The sequence below is a fragment of the Drosophila kikkawai genome, chromosome 2R (genome assembly GCF_030179895.1).
Source record: "Drosophila kikkawai strain 14028-0561.14 chromosome 2R, DkikHiC1v2, whole genome shotgun sequence".
In the NCBI taxonomy this organism is placed as follows: Eukaryota; Metazoa; Arthropoda; class Insecta; order Diptera; family Drosophilidae; genus Drosophila; species Drosophila kikkawai.
The window spans coordinates 22,696,854-22,705,042 of NC_091729.1; the positions used below are offsets into that span (position 1 = coordinate 22,696,854).

General features: G+C 41.8%; 2 protein-coding genes across 3 annotated transcripts; one reads left to right on the forward strand and one right to left on the reverse strand.

Annotated features, from left to right (window-relative positions):
• The first annotated feature begins 3,360 nt into the window (after positions 1 to 3,360).
• Positions 3,361 to 7,620, forward strand: inaC (inactivation no afterpotential C). The gene is made up of 11 exons (XM_017168890.2): positions 3,361 to 3,730; positions 3,920 to 3,951; positions 4,166 to 4,360; positions 4,424 to 4,552; positions 4,614 to 4,770; positions 5,876 to 6,104; positions 6,165 to 6,562; positions 6,642 to 6,843; positions 6,899 to 7,087; positions 7,150 to 7,290; positions 7,355 to 7,620. The coding sequence occupies exons 1-11, from the start codon at positions 3,441 to 3,443 to the stop codon at positions 7,505 to 7,507; spliced, it is 2,115 nt and encodes a 704-aa protein (XP_017024379.1). The 5' UTR covers positions 3,361 to 3,440; the 3' UTR covers positions 7,508 to 7,620.
• Positions 4,859 to 5,836, reverse strand: LOC138928111 (proteasome subunit alpha type-6-like). Of its 2 annotated transcripts, none has more exons than XM_070284498.1 (3): positions 5,684 to 5,836; positions 5,450 to 5,626; positions 4,859 to 5,395 (listed from the first exon to the last, which is right to left on the reverse strand). In XM_070284498.1, the coding sequence occupies exons 1-3, from the start codon at positions 5,748 to 5,750 to the stop codon at positions 4,923 to 4,925; spliced, it is 717 nt and encodes a 238-aa protein (XP_070140599.1). In that variant the 5' UTR covers positions 5,751 to 5,836; the 3' UTR covers positions 4,859 to 4,922. The 2 variants fall into 2 exon arrangements, with proteins under 2 accessions (XP_070140599.1, XP_070140600.1); XM_070284499.1 differs by having other exon boundaries at positions 5,688 to 5,807.
• Positions 7,621 to 8,189: the final 569 nt, after the last annotated feature.

The following is an 8,189-nucleotide window of genomic DNA, read 5'->3' on the forward strand; positions in this document are numbered from 1 at the left end:
GTAGCGCCTGCGAGTGCGACTGGCTGCAAGGATTTTCCAGAGGCAATTTTTTGGGATAGTTTTCCCTTTTCGCTGGCGCTGGCGCAGGCGCTTTAGTCCGCTTGCCGGCGACTTTTTGGTATAACAGATTGCGTATACGACCCGTGGCTCCGCTGCCTCTCCCTCAACCATATTGCCAATTTATTGTTTACTCCGCTTCCACACTCTTCTCTCTCGGGCAATCCGACAGTCAGTTAGTAGTAGTTTATTTTGCTTTCCTCTCCACGTCACGACATTGCCGAGAGCCGTATAAACAAATCACAAAGTTTGAGGGCAGCTTTCGCCACGAGTTTTTCCTTCAACGGATATTGCGTCCAGTTTGCCAATGTTTTGTTGCGGTTTTGTCCGCTCGAACAATTGTGTTCATTCAATTTTATGTGCTACTGTTAATTATGGTCGGCCATTTGGCCCTTGTTCGGCTAATTGCTGCGGTTTTTATCACGTTTAGTGTGCGATTTGCTGTTTTGGCAAATATATTTGCATTTGGCTGAGTCAAGGAGTTCATATAGTGGGATTTGAACTGCATTGTAAGGTATTAAGGTTTGCATCGCAGTAAAGTAGTCACATTTGAACCTATAAATCATATATATTCTTCATTAGCATCATCAGTTGCTATTGTTATGGAAGTTATTGAAAATATAGCATAAATTTAAATAGATTTTGATGATTTATTGTAATATTAAAATAAATTAATAAAAATTATGGGTCTTCTTTTTAAACAATTTAAATTGATGCACGCTAGTCTAATTAATTTAGGTATGTCTCTGATTGCTTCAGTAATATTATAATATAACAATTTTGTAAATATTTAAAAAGAATAGAAGACTCTAGGACATATTATATTTGGAGTATATTTCTGAATAAAACTTAATAATGAAATACATTATTATGTTCTCTTAACTATCATCACAGGAAACCCATCATAGTTAGTCACTCACAACGGACACAGGTGCTCTGCAGATCAATAGGTGTTAAGGGCGCAGGTCAGCAACAACAAATACAACAAAAAATCGGCTAACAAGTAGCCAAGTGAAATTGCCAAATGTTTGGGACGTGGGAAAAGCAAGGCCTAGCGCAAAGGCAAATGAAAGCAGGGTAAAGTCAAAGCCAAAGTAAATAACTGGAAGTCAAAGGCAAACAAAAGGTGTTATACACAGAGAGCGGTGGCCAGAGAAAAAGAGAACTTGATTGAGAGAGAGAGAGAAAGTATTTTTGCTCCTTGCGGCTTGGCCTGCTTTTGTGAAATTGCAAAGAGGGAAAAAAGTAGAGGGGAAAATTGTTTGGCGACGCCATGGAAATGATGACGTAAATTGAAAGCCAAACCTGCCACGGCAACGGATTCTATTTGCAACTCCCCCCGGCGGTGCTGCCCCAGCTCCTGCCACCACCTGCTCTTCCGCCCTTCAACCGACAGGTGTTCAGCAGTAGTTCTGGGCAATCTCTGAGTGCATATTTGTCGACTCACTGAGTGCACTTCTGAGATACAGATACGCGTGCCGTTGCAGATGCAGATACTAGTACTTTGACTTGGACTTGCCGTAATGACATTCCGCTGACAAAGGGCTTGCATTTCCGCTTAAATGCATTTTCCAACCCATTTTCTGAACCATTTTCTGAGCCATTTTCCCTTGGCTTTATTTTCTTCTCTTTTAATTCTTTTTATGTTGAGTTATTTCGGTTTGAATTTCAGCTAACCGCAGCGGAAAGAGAAAACTGAACCGAAACAGAAACACTAGGCACTAGCTTTTAGTTTGTTTGCCTTCGCCAGCATGTCCTTCTGTGTCCTGTGTGCACTTTGTGTGCTCAATTTTGCGTTTTCTATTTCTATTTTTAGACCTGCACAGGGGCAGGGCCAGGGGTGCTAGTGCGAACAACAGTGGGTGGAAAGAGGGGCAGGCGGCACACATCAATCATGGTAAAAATATGCCTCGGTAGCAATTGCATAAATTAATCAGCACTGCCAGTGTATAAATACACAATCGTCAAACAAACTTCCGCACATACACTTGGAGAAATGAAAGCGATAAGTTTGGAGATGAAAAATTAGGATAGGTAAAGAAATTTAAGGGAAAATTAAAACAAAAGTTAAATAAAAATAAATTTTAACAATTTTCTTTGTTTTAAAAAACAGTATTTCTTTATATTTAACACATTTACATTATCCCTTTATTAATTTTTAATTCCATTTCATATAAATTTTCTTTATTTTACAAGTGCATCTGCAATTTTCCTGCCCCCGATTCACACACACACATTGTGCACCCCTTCTGTGCATTGACGTCACTGCTGCTTCTACTGCTTCTACTGCTGCTGCTGCCTGCAGTTGTCCTGAGCGATGCCACTGAGGATGATTATGTTTGTCTTCTGGCTAGGTAAGCACCTTCTTGACCTTCCCCAAACTGTTTACACTTATCGCTGGCAAGGGTCCCCCCCACAATACAGAGACGAGGGCTCTCGGCTTCAGTTCTGGGGGTCCTCGGTTCGATTGACAGCAGCCTGCTGACGAGTGCCTCGTCCTGGGAGATGATTGTGTGAGGCGGCATGATGCATGCCTCATCGGAGCTTCACTAACTGAATCAGCTCGGAGCAAGGATGATGAGAACTGATTATCCCGATGGGGCAAGGGCTGGGTCCTCCAACAAATACGAGTGCATAACATTTACGCAAGGTCCTTTGAGGATAGTTATGTGCCCGTTATAGCTTGCCAAGCGATAAATGATAATTGTGACAAGCGATTTCTTTGAAATCCGGTTTGAATAAGTAATTGATTTCTTTTCGAAAGGTTATATAAGAAAATACTTAAAGTTCATTAAGGTTTAGGAATAAAAGATTGTATTAGATAATTTATTTTCTATTTCTATAACTATTTTATAATTTAAAAGTGTTTAATTCATTAATTTCATCCTCTTCTTATCAGCCAGAAATATATTAAATTCTTTTAAATTGTATTAAAAATGAGTTCAACTAGTTGCGGCTTTAATTGTCGGAAATAAAATGAATGAATATCAGAAATTTATGAACCATAGATTAATGAATGTCACTTTTCGATTGAGCGATTTAGAATGTAATCAATTTGTAATTTATTAAATATAAATTATAGTTTATATCATCAATTTAAAAATGTTGAATTGTTAAATTTGTAAGGGTATTTTTTTACCCAACATCATTTTTAAAAAATGTTTTCATGTCGCCAGATTTTTGTTTTCTAATTTCCCATCCCACTTTTGGCCATTGTCTTGCCTTCAACTTTCTGCTGGCGCACTTTGTTGGCTTGACTTGAGTGGCGGCTCGGTTCTTTACGGGTCTCCACCTGACCGACGGGTCAGTTGCCGGACGGGCTTTACACCGCGCGGTCTGAGTCAGCTATTTTAGTGCCCAGTTTTCGCTGAATTCACCTCTCGATGGCTGCCGCTGCTGTTGCCACACCGGGAGCCACGGTGCTCCCATCCTCAGGACCTGCTGCGCCTCCTGCAGGACCCAAGGCCCCGCCGGCCGCAGGGGCGGCTGGAGGCAAGGGCCCGGGAAATATTCTGGAAATTGCCGGCGAGGCCAACATAGTTAATTACATGAAGAATCGCCTGCGAAAGGGCGCCATGAAGCGCAAGGGTCTGGAGATGGTCAATGGCCATAAGTTTGGAGTGCGCTTCTTCAAGCAACCGACTTATTGCGGTCACTGCAAGGACTTTATTTGGTAAGGATTTTGGGGGTACAAAATTGAGAAGGCGTTGCATAAAATTCGCGCTTGGATTTCTAAGGTTCCCCGTATTTAATTTAATTAGCGCCCAGCTTGCTGACACACTTTTCGTTGTTTTTCCTTTCTTTTTTCGTTGTTCTTCCGTTGCGCATTGTTGCATTGGCGGATTCCGTGGACGGGATTTAGGGGCTTTGGCAAGCAAGGTTTTCAATGCGAGGGTAGGTGGAAAAGTTGTCCTCAAAGGGATATATTATGAAATATTAGAAGGTGTCACAGAAGACTATTTGAGTTAATGGTGTGAAAAGATATAAAAAGAAAAGTATTTTGGGAATCTTTTGTCCTCTTTTTAATTATTAAAATCTTCTGTCACATCTCAAGTTTACTTTTAAACCGATTTCAGAAATATTTTAAAGCAATTATCACACTTCTTAGAATGCCGCTTCAACATCCATCAAAAGTGCTGCAAGTACGTGGTGTTCAAGTGTCCTGGCAAGGACACGGATTTCGATGCGGATTGTGCCAAAGTGAAGCACGGATGGATCTCCACCACCTACACCACGCCAACTTTTTGTGACGAGTGTGGACTTCTCCTCCATGGAGTTGCCCATCAGGGGGTCAAGTGCGAAAGTGAGTTAGAAAAGCAGATAATTTCATGTACATTTATTTATTTTAATTAAAAAACTTTTAAAGATTGCAACCTGAATGTACATCACACCTGTAAGGAGATGGTGCCGCCCATGTGCGGCGCAGACATAAGTGAAGTCAGGGGCAAGCTGCTGCTTTATGTAGAGCTCAAGGGCAACAACTTAAAGGTGGACAGTAAGTAGTGAAAATAATATTAAAATAATTACTAGATTAATTATCATATTTATATACAAAGTCAAGGAAGCAGCTAATCTCATTCCCATGGATACCAATGGCTTCAGTGATCCTTATATTGCTGTGCAAATGCATCCAGATCGTTCGGGACGCACCAAAAAGAAGACCAAGACCATCCAAAAGAATCTCAATCCGGTTTTCAATGAGACCTTAACCTTGTAAGTTTAGATTTAAGCCAGAAAGTGAAGTTAGAGAAGCCTAAATTGGTATATCCTTATTCCTTATTACAACCATAAGATATAGTAATTAAAATTTAATTTTTAGTTTACTTAAATATTCATCTAAATTAACAATTAATGAAGCAGAAATCCTAGTTGACATTTGCCAGGCTGTCCTCAATTTCCCTGTCGGTCAGAATACGAAAATTGTGATCTGCCTTGTTAACTACACCGACCTGAATGGTCTCCGACTGCCTGCCATTGCAGCGAACATGTGATAGACAGTCAATGGCCAGCTGGATGGCCCTATCCTGGGACAAATTACCCCTATAATTTTGCTCAAGATACTTAGTCGCCTCCACCGAGTTGGTGCCCACGGCGCAGGCCTTGAAACCGCTGCAGTTGGCACTGGGATCCGTCTTATAGACAGTGGGTCCGGTCTCTTCATCGTAAGCGATCAGAATCATGGAGCAGGCGAGCACTCGTACTAGGGAATTCTGGGTGTAAACCTGACAGATATTGGCCACCCGATGGCAGAGCACATCCACGGGTATCCCGTAGCCGTAGTCACACCTGAACATGTAGGCAATCTGCTTTGCCTGCTTCATCTGATGCTGAGCATCGCCTGGGGGATACATAATGCTCAATTACGAATATTTTTCACAGTGTAAATACGTACCCATGCGACCTACCATGCAGCAGCCAATGAAATTACCCAAATGGAAGAGGTTCGTTGTGCTTTCTGGCACAACGTGCTTACCAAGGCACAATTTTTGGGTGGCCACCACGGCACAGTTGATGGTTTTCAGGGCCACCGCGGTGATGTCCTCCCGTTCGACAGCCTTGAGGGCGTACTCTGTGGTTAAATGAAAGGCTTAAGAGTTAACATAGGAGTCATGAGGTTAAGACTCACCCACTTGTAGGAGGCGTCCATCTTCCGAGAAGCCAGCCTTTAAGTTGCCTGGAAGCTTGCAGTCCATAGTTCTTGATTCAAATCCTTTCAAGCAATGATATTTTTCTGGCTAGAAAATGTCAGACCAAACCTGAGCCTCCTAAGACCAGAGATAAATCTCAATATATATATTATTAATTTGTATATTTCCAGTGAATTGCAGCCTCAGGATCGTGAGAAGCGTCTCCTGATCGAGGTCTGGGACTGGGATCGTACCTCTCGCAACGATTTCATGGGCTCCTTTTCGTTCAGTATCGAGGAGCTGCAGAAGGAACCCATCGATGGTTGGTACAAGTTCCTCTCCCAAGTGGAGGGTGAGCACTATAATATACCCTGTGTGGATGCCATCAACGATATGGCGCGTCTACGCGATGAAGTTAGGGTAAGCAATTGGAGTCCCTTTATTTTCAAATCCTTGAAATAATCTTGAATAATCCTCAAGCACGATCGGCGACCTAATGACAAGCGTCGCATGGACAACAAGGACATGCCGCATAATATGAGCAAAAGGGACATGATCCGTGCTGCTGACTTTAACTTTGTCAAGGTCATTGGCAAGGGATCCTTTGGCAAAGTCCTGCTGGCCGAGCGCCGTGGCACTGATGAATTATATGCGGTGAAGGTGTTGCGCAAGGATGTCATCATACAAACGGATGACATGGAGCTGCCCATGAATGAGAAGAAGATCTTGGCCTTGTCAGGTCGTCCTCCGTTCCTTGTTTCTATGCACTCGTGTTTCCAGACCATGGATCGTTTATTCTTTGTCATGGAATACTGCAAGGGCGGCGATCTTATGTACCATATGCAGCAGTATGGACGGTTTAAGGAGTCTGTAGCCATGTGAGTGGAAAAAGGATCTAAGGATCTAAAGATAGTTTAATGGGATATGGTTTAAGGGAGTCTTTTTCTTTCTTTCCAGTTTCTATTCCGTTGAGGTGGCCATTGCCCTGTTTTTCCTGCATGAAAGGGATATTATCTATAGGGATCTCAAGCTGGATAATATTTTATTGGATGGTGAGGGTCACGTGAAGCTGGTGGATTTTGGTTTAAGCAAAGAAGGCGTAACCGATCGTCAATCCACGCGAACTTTCTGCGGCACTCCCAGTTACATGGCGCCAGAGGCAAATATTAAAATATATTTTTAAAAATTTCCTAATAATATGCGCCTTTTTCCAGATTGTTAGCTTTGATCCCTACTCCACCACTGCTGATTGGTGGTCCTATGGAGTCTTGCTCTTTGAATTCATGGCTGGACAGGCTCCCTTTGAGGGCGATGATGAGAGTATAATTTTCAGGAATATCAAGGAAAAGAAGGCCGTGTTTCCTAAGCATTTTAGTCAAGAGGCTATGGATATCATAACCAGCGTAAGTACATATCTATATTAAAAAATTTATATAAATATTTTATAATTATTTAACTTTTAAAGTTCCTGACCAAGAAGCCCAACAATCGCTTGGGCGCTGGCCGCTATGCCAGACAGGAGATAACCACGCATCCTTTCTTCCGGAATATCGACTGGGACAAGGCCGAGGCTGGTGAAATGGAGCCACCCATTAGACCCAAGATTGTAAGTTTAACTGTGATCTAAAAAATAGAACTTCAATTAGCTAATAATTCCTATAATCAAACAGAAACATCGCAAGGACATTTGCAACTTTGATGAGGTGTTCACCAAGGAGAAAACGGATTTAACTCCCACGGATAAGCTGTTCATGATGAATCTGGACCAAAATGATTTCATAGGATTCTCCTTTATGAATCCCGAGTTTATAACCATTATCTAAAAAGGTGGTCGAAAAGAGCTTTCAAAAATATCTAAGCTTAAAGTTGAAGTTTTACTGAACTTGTTGTGCTTTGTCCTGTGCTTAAACCTTGATAAAATTGATGGAAAAGCTTGTATAGTAAGGTGTATATTATTTTAGCCACTTTATTTTACAGAGAGCCCAGCTTTTTAACCTAAATCTGCGAGCTTTTGCTCTCTCTTTTTCAAAAGTGACTGCTAGTTAGCATTTAGATAACATTTAAAGCCCAGATAGTAAAAGAAAACAGAGAGAAAATCAGACCAGCAGCTGACTTTCTCCACTCTTTCTCTGTCTTTCTCTCGTTTTGGAGGGGAAAACTCACCACACAAGAGCACCTGAATTAGTTACGCATACGCCGCGTGTGCACCGCGAAAGGAAACCCTTGACAGGAAGTTTCAAGATTGTTGCTGCCAGGCTAACTAACTAACTAACTAACTAACTTTGGCTCAAATCTAAACTCATCAAGAAGACCGAAATCACAAGTTATGCTTTTGGGGGCACAAGTTGCCCTTAAACCCCGAAAACTTGTTGCTGCTCTCCGCGGGGTTCTAATGAAATTTCAGCCAAGATATTTGCCAAAATCCATTTAGCTACTGCGAGCGTAAAATTGCTTCGAAAATCGCTTTTTGGCACCTCACCATCACCCTGCTCGAGCCAAGGAAAG